Here is a 26,414-nt window from a genome sequence, read left to right as displayed (position 1 = left end):
TGATGTGCTCAGGGACATGCTTAGTTTTTTGTATAATTGGATGACATCCTAATTTTTTCAAAGTGTCTGATCATGTGTTCCATGTCCTGTACTGCCAGATTGGAAAGAAAGACACTGCCAGCACAGCATAAACGTTCCATACTCTTAATTGCTTGAAGAATCTTTCAACGACTGCTTGAGAATCAACTTTGTCAAGGCTGAGTGTGAATTCCATCAGGACACTTTTCTGGGCCATGTCATTTCACCCGGCGCCATCCAGATGGACCAACAAAAGGTCAGAGCAGTACTCGAATGGCGAACACCCTCTAGTCGCAAGGAGCTTCAAAGCTTCCTTGGCTTTGCAAAATTTTATCGTTTTTATTCGCAATTACGGCACTTTGGCAGCCCCCCTCACAGCTGACCTCACCGGCTGTCAAGTTCAACTGGTCCTCCTCTGCCGAAGAGGCGTTCTGCTCCCTTAAGCAATGGTTCACCTCAGCTCCCATTCTTGTCCAACCAGATCCCGACCGGTAGTTCATTGCGGAGGTTGATGCCTCTGACATTGGCATTGGAGCAGTACTCTCCCAGCGTTCCGCCAAGGATAACAAAATTCATCCCTGTGTTTTTTCTCACCGCCTCACCCCCACTGAACATAACTATGATGGGGGCAATAGGGAACTGTTAGCGGTCAAGTGGCCTTGGAGGAGTGGAGACACTGGCTGGAGGGCGCTTCTGTACCATTCCTGGTCTGGACCAACCATAAAAAATTTTAATACATTCGCACCGCCAAAAGACTCCCCCGTCAAGCCCGCTGAGCTCTTCTCTAGGTTCAATTTCACCTTATCTTTCCGTCCTGGCCACAAGAACTTGAAGCCTGATGCACTGTCCCGAATGTTTAGGCCTCATGAAAGAACCCAAGAGTTGTGTTGTAGGGGCAGCACAGTTCCACATTGAGTCCATTGTTCTTGCAGCCCAGTCTAATGAAGCAGGGCCCAGTAAATGTCCTAGTAATCGGCTTTATGTTCCCAGTACTGTTCGCCCACAGGTTTTGCAGTGGGGCCATTCCTCCCAGCTGTCTGGCCATCCGGGATCCAAGCGGCCGCAAGCCTTCATCAGCCGGATTTTGGTGGCCCTCCATGAAAGAAGAGGTCTACAAATTTGTTAAAGCCTGCCCTGTCTGTGCCCAAAATAAGACCTCCACCCGACCACCTGCTGGCCTACTGCAACCCCTGCCTGTTCCTAGAAGACCCTGGTCCCATATTTCCCTCGCTTTTGTCACGGGGTTACCCCCATCAGCGGGTAACACAATGATCCTAACTGTAGTGGATAGTTTTTCAAAGTCTGTCCATTTCATTCCGCTTCCTAAGCTCCCTTCTGCCAAGGAGACGGCAATGTTAATGGTCCAACATGTTTTTAAGCTCCATGGGCTACCTACTGAGGTGGTTTCAGACAGGGGGCCACAATTTACATCCAGTTTTTGGAGGGCATTTTGTAAATTGATTGGTGCTTCTGTTTTACTTCTGGGTTCCGTCCAACGGTCAGACTGAGAGGGCTAACCAACAACTGGAGATGGTGCTGCGTTGCGTGGCCTCCCAGAACCCTGCTTCATGGAGCCAGCAGTTGCCGTGGGCTGAGTATGCCATAAACTCTAACATTTCTTCTGCCACTGGTCACTCTTTAAATGTTCCCTGGGCTATGAGCCACCTCCTTTTTCCGGATCAGGAGAGTGAAGTGGGGGTTCCCTCTGCTGAGGCATTCATCCGTCGCTGCTGCCGGACATGGAGGCGTACACGCTCAGCTCTTCTCTGCTCCTCTGCCAAGATGAGGGTCCAAGCTGACGGGCATCGCTCCCAACCACCCGCTTATCAGGGACAGCGCGTATGGCTCTCCACCCAAGACCTCCCTCTCAAGACGGAATCCCGTAAGCTCAACCCCCGCTTCATCGGACCCTTCCCCATCAACAAGGTCATCAGCCCCACTGCAGTCCGCCTCAGTCTCTTGCGGTCACTTGCGTCGTATACACCCATATTTCCAAGGTCAAACCTTTCTTCTGCAGCCCCCCCACCCCCGCGCCTCATTGAAGGTTCTTAGGTGTATTCTGTACGCCGGCTACTGGATGGCCGCCGAGGTTGAGGACTCCAGTACCTCGTTGACTGGGAGGGCTACGGCCCTGAGGAGAGGTACTGGGTTCCGTCCCCGTCCCCTTGTGTTTGTCATTGTTTTTTTCTGTGTGCCATGTGTTCCTCTGTCTCCGCCCCTCACCTGCTGTCTGCTACTTCCTGGATTTCCCAGTCACCTCCCACCACACCTGCTGTCAGTCTTCTCATTACCTCAATTAGTTTATCTTACCACTTGTTTGTTCCCCACCAATCACCTGCTTCTCTGTGTATTTATGTTCAGTCTAACCTTTGTTCTGTGTCTGTTTTCATGTCTGTCCAAAAGACTGCTAGTAACTCCAGCCCAGCCCTGCCCTGCTCCTGCCTTGTTTCCCTGCCTGTCTACCTGAAACTAAGTTTGTGCTTTCAGTTCTGACTTTTTGGGTCTTGTGTTCACATTTTTTGAACATTCTGAGCCTTTGTGCCTTAGATTTGTTGAACTACTTTGCCTTTATCCGTGTTAACAAGGGTCTAGTGTTTGCATGTTAAATATAGTGTTTCATTTGTCCATTTAGTTAGTCACTCCGCTTTAGTTATTAGTTCATTAGTGCTATTCTTTTATGTTTCTATTTACTATTTGTAACCTGATCTCCAGCTATAGTCCAGCCAATCACGTCTTCTTACTCTCCGCCAATCATAGTTCAGCACCTGACGGGACTTCTGTGCGTTTAGCAAAGTTGTGTTTTTTTTTTTTTTCCCTTCGTATGGCACGGTGTCCGTCTGCTTCCCGTTCGTCGTGTGCTTTTCCTGTGTGTTTGGTCCTTGAGAATGTGAGTTATCCCTCTTAATGCTTCATCTTTGTCTGTTTTAACTATGCTAGTATTAGTCATTACCTGTAGTTTTTTATTAATCCGACTCCATCTCGGCAGTGTAATCTGCGCCGACGATGCGTTCAAGGACGCTCGGAATTTATAGTTTTTGGCGAGAAAATGGCTGGAGATCATTGCTCTGGTGTTGTGAATGTTGCTGCTTGTATACTGTTTATTTCCCATTTGAACTTGTTTTAACGAAGCTAACTATTCAAACCTTTTTTACGGTCTATATATATTCTATGTTTATCTGTCCATATTCATTGACTTATTGTGTTAATATCCATTATTCACTGTACTTCTGTATTGTAGAAACCAAACGTCAAATCAAACATCAAGCAAAATAAAGAGTGAGCAAAGCTGACGTCGTCCTTTGTTCTGGCCGGACAACTTGAAGATTGGGGAAATATATATCCAGAAATGATACAATCCTTCAGAGGTCGCAAGATTGGGTCTCCTTACCAACGCCTCAATTACAATCCGGACTGCTTTTGGGTTTTTGCCACTGGGATCATAACAAACTCACTGTGGATAAAACCCCAAATGACCATTTTACTTCAGTTTCACCTTTTAACTTATTCTGCAGCTTCCACACTTTAGTCATGTCCAGGAGCCACGCTCACAGTCTGACCTTTGACTATCCTTTTACTTGTGTATGTCGCCTTATCTATCTTATAAACAAAGTGGAAGTAAATTAAAATGATTTTCAGATTAAAGTGATTTTTACATTTGTTTAAAGTGCAGCGTCATGTTTGCTGTGTCCCACACAACTAAACTCCACAGGACTAGAGAGAACATATGAAGCAAAAGACAAGAGAAAAATCCTAATTATATTAATTAGGGCTGGGCAAGTTAACGCATTATTATCGCATTAACTCATCACTTATTTAACGCGATCAATTATTTTAATGCAGGTCGGATTCCCCTGGTCCACACCAATTCTAAAGCCATTAGCCACGCGCCGGACTCATGTCCGTAGACAGTGTTGTACCTGAACGCGTTCATAATTTTGGTGAACTGAACGAATGGTCTTGCGTTCATTCTGGTGTCTGTGAACGACAACTTCGTTCTTTTTATTTTCGTTCAATAAAGTGTCAGATTTCTAGAGACTTTCAGGCGGAAAAACACTTAAGTTGCCCAAATAGAGCCTGTGTCTGGTAAGTGTGAGAGCTCCGAAGTTGTAGAGGCGATAGATCACGGAGACCGATTTCGCGCGTCGCACCACACTGCGCATGCGCATCAAAACAAAAAGCAGCACGGACGCGACTGCAACGTGAAGTCAACAGAGCAGCAGGAGTCGCCCTTCTACGACCATTTACGTGAGTTTTATGATAAGGTCGGTGAGGATGGGAACAATCTAAGATTTCTGTGCAAACTTTGCCCAGCAAGTTTCCCCTCATGTTTTGGAGAATATACTGCGAAAGCTGCTGCTAGTGTGGACTGAATGGACAGCAACAAATGGGGGAAGTCTGTCCCTTCAATGTGAATGTAAATACTGGATGTGTAAGGATTTAAAATTGGATATGAAGATGAAATCTGACATTTTCAGCAATAAACTAATACAATAATTGCTGCCTGTGGTTGTATTTGGGCTGTGGAAATAATTTACTGCCGAATAAAAATGCTAATGCACTTTACACTTCTTTTTAATTCATTTTGAATTTTGCACATAAAAATGCGATTAATCATGATTAATCGCGATTCAAACATTTTAATCGTTGCCCAGCCCTAAGGCCAAAGTAAATGTTCCATTTAGTCTCTCCCACAAATGTAGGAGCTTTAATACAAAAATACACCGTTAGGATAAAAACAATATTGTTCGGCCAACAATTTGAAAGGAAGATATAAATGATGTTTGTCTTCTCCTGAGTCAGACCTGGATCTGCAGCGCGGACGCGGACGCTGGGTGTCACCAGAGACCCGCTGATTGGACCCGTAGGTCAGAGGTCATAGGTCTGCAGCGCGTCACTGTGGAAAGACTTTTAGAGGAGAAACAGTGAGAACATGTCCCACTCATGTGGTCTCCTTTCAGTCTTTAGCTTCAGAACTTTGACAGAATTGTGTCCCGGGTCTTGTCACGTGACTGTGGGCGCACACCTCCAGCGGGGCAGGTCCAGCTCAGCTCTAGAGGACCGTCCCACTCCGCACTCCCTCACTCTCAGCTCATCACCGTGCGCGCCGGTCACACCTGGGGCCGGGACGCGGCTCCGGGAGTCCGGCTGATGCGAGGGGCGCAAAGACATGAATCACTGGATCCGGAGGAAGCGGGTCCTTGTGGCGGTGCTGAAGCCGGTGCTGAGCCTGTCCCTGGTCTGCGCGTCCTTCCTCATGCTGCACCGGCTCGCGGAGAAGGACGTGCTGGGGCTGAGAACGGCACCGCGAGCATGGTGCGGCTCTGACCCGTGCTTCTCCTTCAGACACAGTGTGAGCACGGAGGCCCCCGCGGGCCAGAGCCCGCAGCTCTCACCGAACTCAACCGACGCGTCCTGGGATGCGCAGGTTCTGAACTGCAATGAGAACACATCCGTGCGCGCGCAAGACTGGTTCCGCCGCCTGGACTCCCGATTCCACCAGTTCGTCCTGCGCAAACACTGCCGTTACTTCCCGCTGCGCATCAACCACCCGGAGAAGTGCGCGCGCGGCCACGTGCACCTGCTCATCGTGGTCAAGTCCGTGATCGAGCAGCACGACCGGCGTGAGGCCGTGCGTCAGACCTGGGGCCGCGAGCACGACACAGAGTCCGGCAGCATCCGCACCGTGTTTCTGCTCGGCACTGCGTCCACCGGGAAGGACACGCGGAACCTGCAGCGCCTGCTGGAGTACGAGGACCGGCTGTACGGGGACATCCTGCAGTGGGACTTCATGGACACCTTCTTCAACCTGACGCTCAAAGAGGTCAACTTCCTCAAGTGGTTCAACATCTACTGCCCGCGCACGCGCTTCATCTTCAAAGGGGACGATGACGTGTACGTGAACACGCGCAACCTGCTGCAGCTGATCCGCTTCAGGGTCGAGGAGCGGCGCGACGAGCGCTTGTTCGTGGGAGACATCATCTCCAAAGCGGGTCCGATCCGGAACCGTCAGAGCAAGTACTACATCCCCAAAGAGCTGTACGACGGGCCGTACCCCCCGTACGCGGGCGGAGGGGGCTTCCTCATGTCCGGGGCGCTGGCGCGCGGGCTGTTCCGGGCCTCGGAGGCCGTGCCGCTCTACCCCATAGACGATGTCTTTCTGGGGATGTGTCTGCAGAGGCTGGGAGCGGCCCCGGAGCCGCACGCGAGCTTCAGGACATTTGGGGTCACGCGGCGGAGGCTTAGCCCCATGAACCGCGAGCCTTGCTTCTACAAACAGCTCATAGTGGTGCACAAGTTGAGCGCGCACGAGCTGCTCCGTATGTGGAACGTGACGCACGGAGACCGCCTGGTGTGCGCGCGCTCCACCACCTATGAGGACATGAAGCGTGACCCACAGCGCTGACCGGAGGGACACTCTGCTCTGGGACCGGGACAGTGGTCACGGAGTTGGATTTGAAGGAGCTCCTAATGGACACGGACCGTGCGTAACCGTGCACAACCGTGCCAATGCGCGCCCGCGGTCACATGTTCCATCTCTACAGAGCTCCTCTTCAGTCTGGGCTCATCTTTGAGGAGAATCCAGCGCACATGGAGCTCAAGGTGGAGATATGAACTCAAACCAAACTGATAAGAGATGCTTTATCGTTGCTATGACCACACGCGCTGGACTGGACAGACTGGACCTGACTCTGTGCCATTCATAAAGTGCCTTTTATTTGGAGCTGTCCATGCTGGAGTCAAACTAGTCCTCTGTGTGGCCCACACACAACGGGATCAAGACATTATTTTGTGTGAATTGTTCTAATAAAACCATAAGATGGATTCACACGTGACCAGCAGAGGAAATGCATCCGGCACCAACTTCTCACACAAACTTTTATTTAAAACAAGTGTGTTCCAATGACTGTATGTGTTCTGAGTAAACAGAACTATAGATACAACTGGTTTTCAGAAGTTTTTTATGAGCCAATAACACACTTTTACATCCTCACAAAACACAAAATAAAGGAGACATTTCATATGTTCCATAAGCATTAGTGAATGTAAACCTATCTTTGCCCCCAGGTTGATGGCCCTGGTAAAAGTACAAGGCTGAGCAATGAAAACGAAAAAATACTAAATCATAGTCTAATCTCCGTGACCATCTGGTATTTTGGTGACAGTGTCAATTCACGATGCACCTTTTCTCACTCAAAGGACCTAAAGTAGGACTTTTACTGCAAATGTCAGATGTTTCAAGTCTGATGAAAGAAGTAGTTACTAGGACAAAACATATACGCTATATTCAACATTTTAATGATTCACTTGTTTGGTGAAAGAAAGTAAGTTTTTAGAACTTAGACTCATGAAGATTGGAGGTAGCATGACCTTGCATCAGTGGGAATTACCGTGGAGAAATAAACAAAAGCTATCTTACCCCGACATGCTAATAAAGCACACAGTTGAAATTAATGTGATTTGAGGCAGAAATGCTCAGAATGAGTCTGTGATGATTTATGGACTTAAAAACAGCTCAGACCCTCGATCTCGAGTGTGTGTTAGTGAGAAGAAGGAGCAGAGAAAACAAGAGGATTCATCCAACAAACGCCAATGAAGCTGTTGCAGTGTTGCAACACAGATTAGGCACAGAAGTAAATGATAAAACGTATTAAAAAAAAATCTTATAATCGTAATAAAAACAACACTCTTATTTACAGCTGTTATATGGACAGAAAATATTGCACCAGGATGATTGACATTCTGTCAGTATTGCGGCATGATTGCGACAGTATTGCGGCACGATTGCGACAGTATTGCGCATGGGTACGACAGTATTGCACCACAGCGTCGTAGAAGGTCTTCAGGAGTGGCCCTGTCACTCCAAAAGACTCGAGTCTCCTCAGGAGGTAGAGCCCACTCTGGCTCTTCCTGTACAGTGCGTCTGTGTTAGGAGTCCAGTCATACATGGTTTAAGACAGTCAAAGACACATTTGCCCTGCACTGCTCTCTTATGTCTTTGCAGTGAAATAATGGGTTGGATAAGTTTGTTGCATCTCAAACTTGGGGAAAATTATATAAATCAGTCGTGCATATCGGCCCAAAAATATGTTCCTCTGGTTTCTACGTAATCTGCATCAGCCATGAAATAAGAACCATTTTGTTCAATCTTTATTTTATCCTTTACTTTCAATAACTTATAATAAACATAATAATGAACATAATATATAACATGCAGCTTAGAATGTTATACGTACCAGTAATACATTCAGCGTACAGTTATCATGACATGAAAGAATCCAAAAACGCTACCACCCAAACATGTGGTCCGCAGTGTGGTCCAGTGTGGTCTGCACAGTGGGACACACTGTGGTCCATACTGTGGTCCGGAGTGTGGTCCAGTGTGGGACACACTGTGGTCTAGTGTGGTCCATTGTGGTCCACACACACTATGGTCGTGTGGACCACAGTATGGATCACAGTGTGGACCACAGTATGGATCAGTGTGGACCACAGTGTGGATCACAGTGTGGATCACAGCATGGACCACAGTATGGATCACAGTGTGGACCACAGTATGGATCAGTGTGGACCACAGTGTGGATCACAGTGTGGACCACAGTGTGGATCACAGTATGGACCACAGTATGGTCCACAGTATGGTCCACAGTATGGTCCACAGTGTGGACCACAGTGTGGACCACAGTGTGGACCACAGTGTGGACCACAGTATGGACCACACACACAGTGGATCAAACTTTCTTCAAACCTCCAACCCAACGATCTTCAGTAGAACTTTTACTGATCCTCACACATATGTTCCTCTAAGGTTTTTTATGACACCTAAAGGACTGTGTTCTGCAAATGTGACATTGTTTTTGCTTTAGCTTGTTTTAGTAGCACTCCCAATAAATTATGATAAATTGTTGGAATTGTTGTCATGGTAACCTAAGATATTTACACACTGATCCACATCCAGTTCCAGCAGCCATGTTCTGACTCTAACATTCTAACCATGAACTCAAACTCAAACAGGCAGCTGGACTTTCATTACAACTTTCTCTTAAATACTTAATAGGAATATGTCTACTTGCCGACTTGCCCATGTTCTATGATAGGGCTGAGCAAAATAATATGTCTGTTTGCCGTAACTCGACCGACCCTCTATTGAAACTAGCCGACTGAAAAAAAAATATCAGCATTTTGTTGAAAAAATGTCAAAATCTTTCATTTTTCAATTATTTCGCTGACTCACCCACCGGTCTTTCCTGAACCACCGTGTCAAATATTTTCATCACACTTGTAAACCTGACTTTCATCTCAGAGAACTGATAACGCACCGCGTAAAACATGCGCATCTTCATTTTCAGTCCTCCACATGTATCTGTTAAAAAACAGGCCACTCATGAGAGTCGTCATATTGCCTTTTGCAAATAGGTTTGCCGCTGTCGGCGCCACTGACATTTCCATAGTAATGTCACCTTCTGTCAAGGTGTGAAAATTGACTTACGCAAATGCATTCTGGGATTGAAACACCCCCAGCAGTGTCATCACAACAAACATGGCGGCGCCCGTGTCCCCCGCATGTTCCCCCCGCTGAAGCCTGACCCCTGGTTGTCACTCCGAGTCAAAAAATGACCAAATTTGGATCTTTGTTTTTGCCTTCAGTGTAAAAAACCGTCCGACCCAGGTGAAAAATGTTGACTCGGGTTACAGCAAACAGACAATTTATTTGGGGTAGCCTAGTGTGGAAAAAAGTCTATTTCTTTTGGATAGAATTTTCTTTTCTTTTTATTGTAGCCTAAATGCACTTATCAATGGTGTACATTGTTTAATTAAAAAAATATCAAATATGGACCAGTGCAGTCTTTAGGGTGAAAATACATTAGTCCCAACAGAGACAGGCAGAGTTCTGTATTATTAGGACCACAATATTATATGTACATACACCATATGTTCATTTTTATTTGTATGTATTTATTTCTTTGAAAAGGGGAGCATGTACAATTAGAACATACATGTTGCCATTTGATGCATAAGCTTAGGCGTTATGTCCCATTAAACACTTTATTCAATGAATTTGTTGTTGGCACTGTTTACATTCTTTTAAATTTGAATTCTGCTGCTCGTACACTCACAGATGGTCAGATGCAACAGAATTTAGGATCTGTCTAGTTTTCATTGTACCTCATTGGTTCCCTCCACATAAAACATATCAGGGTTGTGTTTTGTTTGCTTCCCACAGGCGAGTGCCACTCCACAAGCTGTTTTCTCATGTTTTAAATCAAAAAGTTACTGACTCTAGCCTTATTTAAATTACTCTACTCAAGTCCTCTGCTGGCAACAAAGTAGAATATCGGAGCATTAAAGTCAAAAGTGATCTTGATGAAGTGAAACATTTTAAAAGGACCATAGTTACAAGTGTAGGTCAGCGTTTACTGGCTGCGTTCCTGTGAGTCGGGGCCAGAGCTGGGATCCTGCTGCCTCTTCCCAGGGGCCTTCCTCTGGGCCCCACTGTCCAGCCCTGCTTCATCCTGCTGCCGTCCACTGCTCGGCCTGCACAGGACAGAGATGACATCAGATCATAGCCCCACAGTCACAATGCACTGGTGCCACAGACACACCCTTTTCTCACATGTCCTGATGCAACCAGAGCTCTGAGGAGCAGGTCGTGTGCTGAGACTTTATCTTTGCTTTAAATAGTTAAGCACAAAGTCATTCAAACATAACTAAAAGACACATGTTCTGCCTTACTGTATTGTATCATTCTCGTCCTTCTCTCAATAGTGGGATGTTGGACTTTTTCTTCATTTATTCTCTTTTGACCACCATCTGATAAGGGGAACTCTCAAGCTGATGAAAAACATCCAAAATATAGCTTAGCCCACTTATTTCCAGTCAATTCAACTATTGTGGGATGAAATGGGGTCAGTTTGTTCTCTAACCTAAAAATAAAAGACTTACCTTAAATTTAAATTTAAATAAAAATATGACTTTTATACAACCTGTATATATTAACCTGCAAATATTAGCCTCTCATAGCATTTTTCACTCAATTTATCTCAGAAAGTAAAAGGGTCACTCTTCATTTTTGGCACATAGACAGACAATACAATGAATATTTGATATGTGAAATATCAGGTCGATGGGAGTGGTAGTCTTGAATTAGTCATATGTTAAAAAAGCCATAATTTCAAAATGATCTCATATTGAAACAAGCTCACCATTAGGGTTGTGTTCAAAATATCGATACGGCGATATGTCGTCACGGACTCCATATCAATACTGAGTCAAAGTATCAATCTTTTTTTATTTTGAAATTTTTTTTTAAGTTTTGTGGCCCGTAGGCTTCAAATGAGGTGGAATAGTATGCTGTTTGTTACATTTTTACATCCAGAGTAAAACCATTACCCATTTGGTACATTTTTAAGACCCTTTTTTCAAAAATCTATCAAGATACATATTGTAATGAGGGAATTGTATCAGAATATACAAGTATCGGGATACATATTGTATCTGTATCGGGATATGCATCTTATCGCAAGGGTCTTGGCAATACCCAGCCCTACTCACCATGGGTTTTTTGACTCACCAATTTTTCACATACTACATTTCAGATTCAACTTCATTAGGCCCCTTAACTGATACTAATAACAAAATGTTCAAATGAGTTCCAAATTCTTTATAATAAGTTCCAAATTCTTTAATAATAAAAAATATCCCAATGTACACAAATTCAATAATCAAACAGTTAATATTACGAGCTCCACAATAGGCTACTAGTAGAAAATAGTTTAATTATGCATAACCATCATACTATCAAATAAAAACTGTATCTGGACAAATTGTGATCAAGGAGATGGTTTCCTCGGCAAAATCGGATGTTATCGAGATGAAGACAGTGGGAACTTCAGGACTGAAGCCCTTAGGAATGACATGTTCCTGTTGTACCTGCAGTTGGGTCCGACTACTTTCAATGTTCATGATACTGTCTAATGATGAAGATTATTCAGTATCTTCAGTACATGAGATGAACCTGTGAGATGTCCAACTGTTAGTCCAAGGGCCAGTGATTTTGGTGTTTGTTTTTAGCCATCAGAAGAAAGATAGACTATATCTTGGCATATGGACAGAAGCTTGAGTTCATTCTGGCCTGACACTTCTTGCAATTCGCCCAAAGTAGGATCTTCTGATGCACCCACTATCCAGGCAAGGAGGTTAAAAAGTTCTTGAGGCACATATTGGTGACATTAAAATCCTCAGAAGTAGGAGGCCACGCCTACTGAACACCTGGCTTTTGTTTAACAGCAGAGTACAGTGTGTGGAGGAGGTCTCTTGGCTCCTTGTCTTGTCCTAAAGTCACATGCTCTGGGAAGGAATGACAAGATACAGAAGCTAGCCGATGGCCTATAAGCACACAGTTGTAATTAATGAAAGTTAGGGCAGAAATGCTCAGAACGAGTCTGTGATGATTAATGGTCATAAAAACAACACAGGAGACCACTGGATCTCTACCTCACAAATCTGACACATAATGTCTTATTGTGAGGCTCAAAGACGAAGCATAGAAGACAAGCTTGTACAAAGGATGAATGAAACAAGCGTCAATGAAGATAAATACACCTGCCTGTGTTTTGATGTTAGATGTTAGAACATGTTAACAGCTCAACACAAAATTGCAAAATCTGTCCTTTAAAGTGATATTTAGTAAGGAATAAAATAAAAACAACACTGTGTGCAGTAGGAAGAGGTGTGCAGGAGGGAGGACACCTGTCGTAGTGAATGCAGTAGTGAATGCAGTAGTGAAAGCAGTAGTGAACGCAGTAGTGAATGAAGTTGTGAATGCAGTAGTGAAAGCAATAATGAACGCAGTAGTGAACGCAGTAGTGAATGCAGTAGTGAAAGCAGTAGTGGACGCAGTAGTGAATGCAGTAGTGAAAGCAGTAGTGAAAGTAGTAGTGAACGCAGTAGTGAATGAAGTTGTGAATGCAATAGTGAAAGCAATAGTGAACGTAGTAGTGAACGCAGTAGTGAACGTAGTAGTGAACGCAGTAGTGAAGGCAGTAGTGAACGCAGCAGTGAACACAGTAGTGAACGCAGTAGTGAACGCAGTAGTGAAAGTAGTAGTGAATACAGTAGTGAATGCAGTAGTGAATGCAGTAGTGAATGTAGTAGTGAATGCAGTAGTGAATGCAGTAGTGAATGCAGTAGTGAAGGCAGTAGTGAAAGCAGTAGTGAACGCAGTAGTGAATGCAGTAATGAATGCAGTAGTGAATGCAGTAGTGAATGCAGTACCTTGCAAGGGCTGTGTCCTCTGGTCCAGTGCGGCTCTTCGGGGGTTGTGGGTGCAGCCCTGGGGGCCCATGAGGTGAGCCTTCCAGCTCTGCAGACGCACAAAGAGCTCAGTCTCAGGTCTCAGAACACTGCTGCCTTGTGCCCTTGAGAAAGCACATACTAAACCCAGGACAGGCGCAGAAGCCACGTTTCTATTGGCCCCGGCCCCCAAACTGGTTCGCTTTAGAGCACTTTGGAGCGCATCTTTTATGGCAGTCTGGGTTCCCATATTCAGGGCGTGGATCTGGGGCGCTGACCTCACCCAAACAGAACTCATGTTTTCTTAGTAAATTAAATCAAAGTCGAACTTGAATTAAGCTTTTTGTCATAAGGCCGACCTCAGTATTTTCACTAGAGACATTTAGTCATTCCAAATGTGTGTGGTTGTGAGACTTCTAGTTTATCCTCAGCTTTTTCTATTTTCTGCGATCTCTCTTCTTAAAGCGTCTCGGGGGAAAGTGTCCTGAGAGTGGAGACACTTTCTGTACAAATCTGCTCCAGAGTGAGTCCAGCACAGACGGCTCCTTTCTGCAGCCACAGCTCTAACATGTTCTGAGTGTTGACTAAGTGTTTGGACTATTCTGGTGTGGTTTCCGTTTGAAAGACGTCCCTGTCACTGGCCTCCTGTGTGAAGGGTTAGTCCCTGTCACTGGCCTCCTGTGTGAAGGGTTAGTCCCTGTCACTGGCCTCCTGTGTGAAGGGTTAGTCCCTGTCACTGGCCTCCTGTGAGAAGGGTTAGAATGCATCTAATCTGCTCTAAACACACATCTGGATCGTGCTATAAAGGTCTTATTGTCATGAAGGTGGCGGATGATACTTTTTATACCTACATTTCAACCCTCAACTCAACATTGGGCACACAAGGAATGGGGAATGCAGATTAAATAAGGTTACAAACAATGCTTCATGGGAAATTAGTTTGATCACTGAAATGAGACGCACTTTCTAGAGAAGGACAGTGCCACTTCATGACATCAGCTGGTACAACAAAGCGTTTTCAGCTCTTGACTAGCTTCACACCCAGTGAATGTTGACATCACTCGAAAGGTCAATCTAGTCCTTAAGGTCATCTGTAAATTCTAGTCTGGAGTAGGAGGAGGAGGAAGAGGAAAAAGAAGAAGAGGAAGAGGAAAAAGAAGAAGAGGAAGAGGAAGAGGAAGAGGAAGAGGAAGAGGAAGAGGAAGAGGAAGAGGAAGAGGAAGAGGAAGAAGAAGAAGAAGAAGAAGAAGAAGAAGAAGAAGAAGAAGAAGAAGAAGAAGAAGAAGAAGAAGAAGAAGAAGAAGAAGAAGAAGAAGAAGAAGAAGAAGAAGAAGAAGAAGAAGAAGAAGTGTGTAACAGCTGCTGCTCAGACAAGACTTCTGAAAGACAAACTCATGCTTTATTAAACACCACAACAGGCTCAGGTAACACTATCTGATGAGAACTACTGTGACTCTACACTTCAGCAGGAACATGCTACACAAGTACTTCAGAGTCAACCTAGAATGGTAGTAGTGGTGGTAGTAATGGTAGTAGTGGTAGTAGTAGTGGTAGTAGTGGTGGTAGTAGTGGTAGTGGTAGTGGTAGTGGTAGTGGTAGTACCAAAAACATTACTGGAGTAGTTTTCTTCATTCATGCATTTTTGAGAAACCCTGCAGTGTTCCACCTGCTGATGTCATGAGGTGTTTATGTTCCTTCTCCTGATCATTAGTGACGGACGATATCTGTTATTTTCCTTTCATCTGCTAAATCCGTGTTGCCAAATGCACTGTTCTCTGAAAGTTGTGAAAAGTGCTTACGTTTCAAACTCATCACAGTGAATCATTAGAAGGCAGAAGAAAGTGAGCACTACATTCGGACTGTAAACGGTTTCAAATTAACTAGTTCAGTTTTTCACATTTTGAAGGCAAACACAGGTACAGAACCATTGAGTTTCAGTTCTTAAGAAGTCTACTGCGTCCACACTTCAAAGGACTGAATAATGCATGACGTGTCCTCACTGTCGTTCACCAGAGATGAACGTGTCCTTCACACACACCAAACATGCTCTTTTGAAGTCCTGAGCTCCACAGCTGTTTGAGTCCGGCCCTGACATTAGACTGTTTTTGACAGAGGGAGCGGGGCCGGAGAGCGGGGCCGGAGAGCGGGGCCGGGGAGCGGGGCCGGGGAGCAGGGCCGGGGAGCGGGGAACAGGGCCGGGGAGCGGGGAACAGGGCCGGGGAACGGGGCAGGGGAGCTGCATTATTTTCATCCAATTACTGCTTTTTATAGACATCATTTGCTCAGCTGGACAGGTTTAGATGCTGAGGAGTGTTTAAATGTTTGTATCCACGGGTCTGAAATGATGACTGACTTGTTGCTACTGTCATCTTGAGGACGAAAACTGCATGCTCACTGTGGGCACTGCACGCTCACTGCGGGCTCTGCACGCTCACTGTGGGGCTCTGCACGCTCACTGTGGGGCTCTGCACGCTCACTGTGGGGCTCTGCACGCTCACTGTGGGGCTCTGCACGCTCACTGCGGGCACTGCACGCTCACTGTGGGGCTCTGCACGCTCACTGTGGGGCTCTGCACGCTCACTGTGGGGCTCTGCACGCTCACTGTGGGGCTCTGCACGCTCACTGTGGGGCTCTGCACGCTCACTGTGGGGCTCTGCACGCTCACTGTGGGCTGTGCCAACAAAAAGTCTGAAAAGAAGAGAATTCCTCTTCTGTAACATCGTTTGTCCAGAAATGTTTTCATTCTCCTTTTCATGTGATTTTCTTTTACAATCTGGTAAAAAAGAATGTGAACCTTTTATTATCCAGACCTTAAACTTTGGTTGGGTGTTATTTGGCACAAAATCTTGATCATACGTCAACTAAGATTTTAAAATCTTTGTTCATTTTGTATGTTTTAAGCACAGATTTGACCAGACCCCTGGTATAACATCACTCTCTGTTTTTCACACCACAACAGCAACGCTCTAAACTGGGCTGAAATAAAGTTATTTTTCAGACAAGGTAAACCCCAACCTCCTTTTTCTTTTGATGGTTGTAGAGTTCTGAATGGGATTGGGTTTTTTGCCTTGCCATTCAAATCTAGAGATTGTTTTATTCCACTCATAAGCCTGTTGGGGCTGGAAACTGGAAGAGTCTGGAATAGATAGATCTGAGCAAAACTTTAATTTTAATAGAGTCAATTCTTTGACATAGACTTAAATAAACTTTAGGAGGGGTATAGTTTTTATCTAAATATTTGAGTTATTCCGTTTGCAATTTCAAAGAGAAGGTCCTTCTAAAAGTCAAGGCGGGTCAGTTTGTACCCCAAAAGTGGATGTAAATGCATTGCATTAGGTTTGGTTGAATACAATAAAGGCAATTTTATGTTTCCAAGCATCAATTGGCACACCATGGATTGTTTTTGATTGTCTCATATATTGGGCCCCTGGTTACAAGTACAGTGTTAACATGAGGGGGACCAGGCACAGCCCTGCCTCACCCCTCTTTCCAGAGTCTGTGGGTCTGTCATGTGACCGTCATAAAGGTCCCCTAAACTTTCATTCTTAAATGATCCATTTGAAATTGGCTCAGCACTTTTAACACATAAGGCGAGCTAACTTATTATACTTTTCATGTTGTTTCTGTAAATGGTTCATTATGTCGTCTTGGGTTTGTACATTCTGTCTGATCATTGTGAATTCAATATGGGAGTATTTGTTCGCAACGATTTTTCAAACAAAATTGTTTGCTTTAGTATTTCCTTTTTAGGCCTAGGATAATGCTAATAATAATGTCACTTCTGTCTGAAAATCATCTGTAAAGAGGTTTCAAATGGAAAAATGTTTTTTACCAAAGCTTGAAGCAGGTTTAAAATCTGCTGAATTCCACTGGACCCAGAAGTAGAATGATGACGTCATCACTTAAGAATACATATAGTTTTACGAGACACGTGAAAAATAGACTTTTTATGTTTGTATCAATTCATAATTGTCACAACAGAAGAATTCAGATGGTACCTCTAAGTTTTTTTTTGTTTTACTTAATTTGTGTATTTTGTTTGTTCCATTTAAAGGTGCACTATATAACTTTTGTCGCCATTAGATGCTTTGCCTGGAATATTCCACAAAATACAAGTGTACACAGTCAACCAATCTTGGCTTAATTCTTCACTAATGATGGAATGCACATCAATAGTCTGCTTAGTATCGATCTGTCCACATAACAGCTGTGGATAAAAGTGTCACTATTATTACGAGTATAAGAGATCTGTTTTTATTATTACACGTCTGTGCCTAATCTCTGTTGCAACACTGGAATTTCCCCATTGTGGGACAAATAAAGGTTGTCTTAACTTATCCAACATAAAAAATATATGTTTTATATAATAAAAAACAGTCATCTGAGTGTCCATCACCAGTGTCCATCACCAGTGTCCACCACCAGTGTCCATCACCAGTGTCCATCACCAGTGTCCATCACCAGTGTCCACCACCAGTGTCCATCACCAGTGTCCATCACCAGTGTCCATCACCAGTGTCCACCACCAGTGTCCATCACCAGTGTCCATCACCAGTGTCCATCACCAGTGTCCACCACCAGTGTCCATCACCATCACCACTGCAGCCTTTACTCTCTCCACTCCAGCAGACAAACTCACTGCTTCAGTTCATGTACATATCTTGAGTAATAACCCCTCGTACCTCAGTTCATTACTAAAGACGCTCACGCCGCACGCTCTGTTCCAATAGTTAAATACATCTCCCTGTTCCTATTTCAGTTTGTGACTGGAACCAATTACAGAGGACTTTAAAACTTCCTCTCTGTGTGTTCAAAAACCCAATCTGGGCCATTTCACAGGTTCAATGCATGTTTTAGCCTACCTGGTAACATTCAATACAAAATATGACAGCTACGTCTCTATGGAAACTAGAAGCATGTGGCAAATCCTGAGAGTCAGCTTGGACGGGGTGTTGAAAGTGAATTCTCTGTCCTTATGTCCACACAGAGCAAAAGGCCTCACCTCGTCTCCAGGCTTGAAGTTGGCGTGGCACATGGGGCAGTGGTTGGACGCTTTTCCAGGGCTGGGTGCTGAAACAAAGCAACACAACAGCTCATGTACAAGGAAGAGCTCCGAGCTACAACACGCACAGGCACACAGGCACACAGACACACAGACAGACACAGACATACACACACACAGACACACAGACACACAGGCACAGAGGCACACAGGCACACAGGCACACAGGCACACAGGCACACAGACACACAGACAGACACAGACACACAGACAGACACAGACATACACACACACAGACACACAGACACACAGGCACAGAGGCACACAGGCACACAGGCACACAGGCACACAGGCACACAGGCGCACAGGCACACAGGCGCACACGCACGCACACGCACAGACACGCACAGACACATAAACACACACAAACACACACACACACAGACACACGCACACAAGGTCAGTGACGCAGCCGAGTGGTCAATAATTCAAACAAACATATGGTGGAGCACACCTCACCCCTTCATCACCACAGCTCCCACACAGGCCAAGCTGCTCCCACAACACACACTGGACACACTTATTGCTTAGACTGATTCAAAATATATACAAATATATCTATGGACATTATCATTGAATGTATTTACACATAAAAGAAACAAGGAAATCTTGTTAAAAGATGCAGCTGGTCGACACCCAGACACTAACTAATATAAAACTATATAAAACTAGCAGAGTAGAAAACAAGTAGAAAAAATAATAATAAATGTAATCTATGTATCCTTTTTATTATCATTTTGCTATTAAAATCTCAAAAGTAATCTTCAAAAGTATACTGTATTCCAGCACAGCTACTCGAAGTCAAAGGAATATTGTATTTGTGCCATTTTGTGCTTCTAACTGCACAGTACTGAGAGTACACATACTCACCAGCTCTTGTGGCGAGTATGTGTCTGATTTTTTCCTTCCTCAATCAGTGATAAATAAATACTTACATCAGCAACAACATATTGCTAATTTAATTCTATTTCACATTTTTACACATTTGATTATTATTGTTATTCCAAATACAGTACAGTTCTCTGATGAAACCATGTAACAGAGTATGTAATACAATATATTTGAATTAAAGTGTTCTGTATTCTGTAACTAAACATATGCCAACAGAATGTGTAGAAGACTCTTCATGGTCCATGACTGAGGGTAACGGCTGTAACATGTGCTCCGACTGTTAAGAAAAACATCAAACTCAATTTGAGATGCTATTAGCGTCTATTAGCAAAAAAGAGCTCATTTTAACAAACTGGCTTTAGTGGAAGGATCTGGCAACTAAAAGTGCAGGATATATTCTGCTTTTTGATTGGACAGTAGAATCCAGACTGCTTGTCCTGTGAATGAGGGGCTTATGCTCTTCACTCCAAAGTTTGGTGTCAGAAGTTCGGTTCTGGGCGAGACTGCGCTTGGGTCCGGATCCGGACTGAAGTCTGTCTATTAGTCAAATCAAATCAATTCATTTTTGTAAGGCCCAAAATCACAACAACAGTCACCTCTGAGGGCCGAATCAACAATGTCTGTGGTGGCGATGGAGTCAGACAATGTCTGTGGTGGCAATCTTAGTATTAGTAATCTGGGATCTATAAATTATAGTTCAAAACTAACTACCGCCTTTAACCAATACATTATGGTCCCTGAGCAGAGTAAAGCAAGGACAAGCCCGGTACACTCACGGTTGCAGGTGGGCCCCTCCATGTGTGGCCCCAGCTCCTCACTGGGCACAGCCTCGGTGCACTGGGGACACTGGCTGAAGCTGCCCTGGCTCTCACACTCTGCCAGCAGGTGCTCCGTCACACTGCAGATCTCCACCACCTGCACGCCACAGAACGACTCATTTAGCTGTAGATGTTGTGGTTGAGATTCAAGTATAACACAAGTGCTCAAATATCACTTTCTATACCTTCAATTTTTATCAGCTTGTTTTGCAACTTTAGTTTTTATCATAGACATCATCCTCAACATTCAAATGTCTATATCTACAAATCAAATGTTTATATTTTACTCCCTCCTAATTTGATTACATGCAAAATACAGCAGCAGTTAACAGAGCAGATTAAAAGTGTAAACTCTGCAATTGGTAGTACAAATGGTATAATAGAGTAAAATCTGCCCAGTACAGATTTATTATTAAAGCAGCTCTTGGGTGAAAAACTGCTAACAGCATGCCAATGAAACTCATCCCGGTGAATAATTAGCATGCTAGGACTTTGTCTGCTAAGGGATCATCTCAAAATGGGTTGAAGCTGAAAAGACTTAATATTTTTCGTCTTGGGGGGGGGGGGTTGAACCTACAGTTCGTCTTTTTGTTGTTTTGAAGCTTTAATACATCGTTGTGGCAGTAATTGTTTTGAAATACTAAAAAACTCTCTCAGCAACGAGCGTTAGGCCAACATTAGGCGGCGGGTGCGGGCGGAGCACGGCGGGTGCGTGTGGGGGAGCACGGCGCGCCGTGGCCAGCGCGGGGAGCGGGGCGGGCGTCGAAAAGTTGGAAAAGCTTTTTTGCGGCAGCAAATGATCAAGAGATTTGGCTCTAGTAACGTGACTACGCACTGCCCAGAAGAAGGACCAAAACAAACCCGCATGAGGTTTTGGCCAATCACAGAAGACGTGAGATTCTCACAGAGATGAAAGCACATGTACTGCTTCTGTCATTCTGACATGTCTAAAGTCTAAACTCAGGCAATTGACAATTACAGGTTTTGACAAGAAACATTAGTTTATCACTCTCTCATCCTCTTGAGACTATCTCAATGTGGTCATCTCACTATTTGGGTTGAATGGGATGTGTTGTAGGGCCCCTAGGGCCCGTGGACCATATGGATTGAGCAAACAAACATGCGCGACTGGTGACATTATTTGGAGAGTTCATAACTTCTACTGATAAACATACCAAAGGATGTTCAGGGATGTTCACTAGAGGTGAGCAGGGTCTATCAAGCTACTAACGTTTTATCGACGCGTAACATTTTATGTGAAGCCAGACATTTTTTTTTTGTCTTTTGAGGGGTGGAGGGGGTCCAGAGAGAGACAAAAATATTACGTCTTTTAAGCTTCAACCGATTTTGAGAAGATCCCTAAGTGTTCAATAGATGTTTACTGCTGCGAAGAGTTTAAAATCTAGTTCTGTTTTTCAGGTTTTTAAGACAGTAGAAATCTGGTACAGCACATTTAATTGATCGTATTGTGTTATTTCCTCTAATAAGACAAAATAGATGTAAAAGTTGTAGGCTTATTTCATTTTTGCCTTCCTCGGAGGTGTGTTGTTCCCAGGCGTGGTCAGTTTAACAGATGTGACTGACTCAACCTGTACCTGTTTGCAGTGGTCACAGAGAGGTAAGTCTGTACCTGTTTGCAGTGGTCACAGAGCGGTAAGTCTGTACCTGTTTGCAGTGGTCACAGAGAGGTGAGTCTGTACCTGTTTGCAGTGGTTACAGAGCGGTAAGTCTGTACCTGTTTGCAGTGGTCACAGAGAGGTAAGTCTGTACCTGTTTGCAGTGGTAACAGAGTGGTAAGTCTGTACCTGTTCGCAGTGGTCACAGAGAGGTAAGTCTGTACCTGTTTGCAGTGGTCACAGAGAGGTGAGTCTGTACCTGTTTGCAGTGGTTACAGAGAGGTAAGTCTGTACCTGTTTGCAGTGGTCACAGAGAGGTGAGTCTGTACCTGTTTGCAGTGGTCACAGAGAGGTAAGTCTGTACCTGTTTGCAGTGGTAACAGAGTGGTAAGTCTGTACCTGTTCGCAGTGGTCACAGAGAGGTAAGTCTGTACCTGTTTGCAGTGGTCACAGAGAGGTGAGTCTGTACCTGTTTGCAGTGGTTACAGAGAGGTAAGTCTGTACCTGTTTGCAGTGGTCACAGAGGCGCAGCATGGGGCAATGCTTCCAGTAGTGTCGGTCCAGTCCGTCCTCAGTGAAGGCCTCATCCTTGTGCTCACAGAAAATACACAGACTACAAAAAGAGAATATATATATATAATTATATTTATTATAGCGTTCAGCTTTCACATAAAACAGTAGAAATCCGGTACAGCACATTTAAATCACAGAAATTCTACTGAAACACATTCCCTACCTAAATATTTCTCTGTCACTTACTTGTCTAAATAGTTGCCAACGGACTCTGGTGTGGCGACAACTTGTGTCGTCTCTTTCGCTGGCCTTAGGACACCTGTGATTATAAAGAAAGATGCTTAGTTCTTTGTTGTTGTTTTTTTGTCTTTTGGGTTTTGGTTCTTTGGTTAGACGTGGCGTGGTGTTCGATGCTTATGCTATCGATCACTTATCAACTTGGCTTGTCCGGGAAGATTTGACGGAATGAGGAGTCAGTCCCGTTATTTTTTCCTTTAGCTGCTAGCATTAGCTCGCATAGATCACAAGCGCTGAATAATCCTGGGTTTGGCCTGATACAAACCCCTTAAGCATATTTAGGTCCAAGCCTCGCTAAACCTTACTGTTGAGTGTAAAACTGGCATCTGAGGCTAACTATGTTGACATTTCTGCTGTTGTGGTTTCATAAGAATCTAGTGACACTAAACAACTTCTTTTAAATGTTTCTGACGAGGAGAGCATATAAACGATGAAATAAACATTTTATATTCTTTAAAATGACAACTGGCTTCATCGTTCATTTGTATGTGAGGGAACGTTGAATTTGACACAACTCCGGTTAGCATAAACTAGCCAAGTGATCTAGTTTGAGCAACTGGCAGAGATGGTGAATTTTGCCTCTATGGATGTCTATGTGCCCTCTACTGGCAACAGTGGCAAATTAAACATTTATAAAGAGAAATAAGGGTAATTGCTGCAGTAAACATGATGTGTCCACTCAAACATGTGTAATTGTTGCTGTGGGTGATGTACATACTGGCTCGAGTCGTTCTCCGGGCCAAATTCTCCTCTTTGGCTGGTTGTCTTTGCGCTTTGGTACTTTTGTCCCTGTCCTGAAAACACAGGAGACATCAGCGTGTATGCCCTTGTTTTGAGATGTTGGTGGATGCCTCCTCTCTAAGATGATGTTAGAACACTTGGATGGTGAACAGACTTACAGTGTTTTCCTTGAGGGCGGCTAGCTGCTCTTGTAGAGACTGGACCTGCTCCTGGGGCCCTGCTGTCTCCTGAACACAAACACACAGATTTCAATGCTTCTCTGGGACTTTACTTTGGCGACATTTTACTTCCACTTCGAACTTTTGAAAAGAGACTCTACCAGTGGCTACAAGAAGAAGGTGATAGTTACAGAAGCTTGAGACAGAGGAGGTTATAGAAAAGCCAGCCTGTATCCTGGCAATGCCTTCCATTTATGGCCTTCTCAAAATTCACAGAGAATCTTCTACTTAGACATATTGTGTGCAGCACCGATCACATACAATGTGGCCAAGCATTTGACAACAATCTTTCACTCAGAACACCATGTGGAAAACACACAGTGAAACATCTCCAAATGGACCTAGATGATCTAATGGTTTCGTTTGCAATGGCGAACGATGACTTTTATGGATGGGCAAGCAGACTTGGGGAGTTCAATATTAAGTGGATAACACAAAAGTAAATACAAAATCAAACATGCAAAGTTGGGCTTTGAACCCCAGCCTCCTGCATGAACGGTAAAGGCCTATCCTACTGAGCCAATTCATTACACAAATTAGCAATGTGTTTAGCAGAACACAATAGATCCCTGCTACAGTCAGCAACACATTTTGCACCGTAGCCCGAGCTGCTGTGGGCTCTTCAGACAATATGCATCTGAGGCAGCAGTTCTCTAACAAGAACCTTCTTGCCAATTACAAGCCCAGAGCCCCCCATGCTGCAGATGACCGGTAACTGGCTCAGCAACTCAACACCTTCTACTCCAGGTTCGTCCGGACCAGAACCTCCCACCACAAGAACAGTTTCTTTCACCCTGCCATTGGACTCATGAACACTGACACTTTAACTACAATTTAACCAATCACTCACTGCGCTGTTCACTTTCTACACTACATCTGTAAATTTAACTGTACATTTTGTGTACATTGTAAGCCTATTTTCATTTTTATCTTATAGTAAGTGAGGCTAAGTGCTCCTCCTTGCGCATGCGCAGAGCTCTAAAAGAAGCTGCTGTCCGCTCTGGTTCTAAAAGCTCATGTCAGAGAGTGGCAACCTAATTGTCTCCATGACACCTCCTGTAGACTGGAACATAACCTTTCTGAGTTCTGTGTGTGTAAACTTAGTAAGTGACGAAGGCAAGGCTGCCAAATCTATTGCATCAGTATCACTTGAAAATGTAGCTTGTCTTTCAGGTACAGTGATGATTCCCAAAATGTACAGGTAGGAATTACGAGATGGAATTGCGTTCCAGGAGCAGCAGCAGCAGCAGCAGCAGCAGCAGCAGCAGCAGCAGCAGCAGCAGCAGCAGCAGCAGCAGCAGCAGCAGCAGCAGCAGCAGCAGCAGCAGCAGCAGCAGTAGCAGCAGCAGCAGCAGCAGCTTTCAACCCCACAGTATATTCTCAAAAACATGAGGGAAAACTTGGGCAAAGTTTGCACAGAAATGTTAGATTGTTCCCATCCTCACCGACCTTATCATAAAACTCACGTAACTGGTCGTAGCAGGGCGAATTGTTGCTGCTCTGTTGACTACACGTTGTGGTCACGTCCATGGTGCTTTTTGTTTTGATGTCGCGGTGCGACACGCGAAATCTCTGTCTCCGCGATCTATTGGCCTCTACAACTTCGGAGCTCTCACACTTGCCAGACATAAGCTCTTTTTGGGCAACTTAACGGTGTGTTTTTCGCCTGGAAGTCTGACACTTTATTGAACGAAATTAAAAAGAATGAACGTGCCGTTCACAGACACCAGAATGAACGCGTTCACAGTATCGTTCATCTGCAGTAATACAGTGCGTTCAGTTCACATTCACCAAAATTATGAACGAGTTCATTAATTTTCGTTAAATGAACGCGTTCAGGCACAACACTGGCACCAGTAGACGAGGTTTGGTCCCGGGTTAGTCCTGCTTTAGGACTGTGTAAGATGTGGTTTTGTGATGTGAAAAGTTTGATATGATCTATACGATAAAAATGGCACAGACAAATCACTGAACATGACAAAACGGTGCATACGTCAACCAGTGTTCCGTCGATCTTGGCGAAGCCGTCAAAGATCTTCTTGTAGATGAAGTTCTTGCGAGCGGTGTGGTCGTTGGGCGGTAGGTACTTGAGCAGTGCGGCCCTGTGCTGCTGGTACATAGAGAGGATGATCCGCACAGCTGCCCCCCTCACCGCAGAACAACTGTGAGCCAGGGCCCCTGTGCAGAACTGATACACAGCACAAGAGAATCAGTGTGTGAAAAAACCTAGCAGACATTTCAAAAATCCAGAAGCATTGGCATTTGAGACCTTCTTTTCAACAGTTATTTGTAGAGGCTTCTTAACCCTGAAAAAAACGAGGTCATTGTGCTGGTCCTAAACATCTACGAGATGCTTTATCCGAGCAGATAGTCACAGTGGACAATGTTAGTGTAGCCTCCAGTTCTACTGTAAGAAACCTTAGAGTCTTATTTGACCAGGAGCTCTCATTTAAAGCACATATAAATCAAGCCTGTAAAACAGCCTATTTCCATCTGCACAATATAGATAAAATCAGAAGAATTCGGCCTAAAAGTGATGCTGAAAAACTTATCCATGCATTGGTAACGTCTAGATTCGACTGTAACTCCTCCATTATATATATATTTATTTTTTCACATCATGACTTCTCCAGTCTCCAGTAGTAAAGGCCAGAGTCCAGACGAGCTCAGTATTGTATTATTTACATGATTTACTCGTGCAAACAGTACAATGATGGGAAAAGTTCATGTTGAACACCATAAGACGTTAAGTAAATCACTGGCCAGTCACATAATCCCTGAGCAGTGAGGACAATCGCAATGGACCGAGAGAGGGTCCATGTACAGTGAGTAAAAAAGAAGCCAGATGCCCCGCCCTGACCCACCGCTACCACAGCTCTTTACTTCCAGGAAACACCGCTCCTCTGGGGTTTCCACGGCGACATAGCAGCACAAGAGACAATGTTTGAAC

The 26,414-nt window shown here is 44.5% G+C and overlaps 2 protein-coding genes across 2 annotated transcripts in view; one reads left to right on the top strand and one right to left on the bottom strand.

Annotated features, from left to right (window-relative positions):
- Nucleotides 1–5,103: 5,103 nt before the first annotated feature.
- Nucleotides 5,104–6,484, top strand: b3gnt7l (UDP-GlcNAc:betaGal beta-1,3-N-acetylglucosaminyltransferase 7, like). The gene has a single exon (XM_072449335.1). It carries the CDS (start codon nt 5,186–5,188, stop codon nt 6,419–6,421), a length of 1,236 nt encoding a protein of 411 aa, XP_072305436.1. The 5' UTR covers nt 5,104–5,185; the 3' UTR covers nt 6,422–6,484.
- Nucleotides 6,485–8,160: 1,676 nt separating this feature from the next.
- Nucleotides 8,161–26,414, bottom strand: part of cep104 (centrosomal protein 104) — a 65,606-nt gene continuing 47,352 nt past the window's right edge. Inside the window, exons 14-22 of the mRNA XM_072449334.1 lie at nt 25,458–25,652; nt 23,405–23,473; nt 23,224–23,299; nt 22,455–22,527; nt 22,200–22,308; nt 20,038–20,176; nt 18,311–18,378; nt 13,291–13,378; nt 8,161–10,551 (exon numbers count right to left, since the gene is read on the bottom strand). Coding sequence (XP_072305435.1) covers nt 10,424–10,551; nt 13,291–13,378; nt 18,311–18,378; nt 20,038–20,176; nt 22,200–22,308; nt 22,455–22,527; nt 23,224–23,299; nt 23,405–23,473; nt 25,458–25,652 — 945 coding nt within the window. The 3' untranslated portion in view covers nt 8,161–10,423. The remainder of the gene's footprint in view (nt 10,552–13,290; nt 13,379–18,310; nt 18,379–20,037; nt 20,177–22,199; nt 22,309–22,454; nt 22,528–23,223; nt 23,300–23,404; nt 23,474–25,457; nt 25,653–26,414) is intronic.

This window comes from Eucyclogobius newberryi, unplaced genomic scaffold (genome assembly GCF_026437365.1).
Source record: "Eucyclogobius newberryi isolate DKJ021-1_F unplaced genomic scaffold, fEucNew1.0.hap1 SCAF_17, whole genome shotgun sequence".
Taxonomy (NCBI): Eukaryota; Metazoa; Chordata; class Actinopteri; order Gobiiformes; family Gobiidae; genus Eucyclogobius; species Eucyclogobius newberryi.
Note: the sequence above shows the minus strand (reverse complement) of the source record. Positions and strands in the feature narration are given on the sequence as shown.

Excerpts from the sequence above, each read along its gene's own strand:
- b3gnt7l (XM_072449335.1), top strand. The coding sequence starts at position 5,186 with ATGAATCACTGGATCCGGAGGAAGCGGGTCCTTGTGGCGGTGCTGAAG.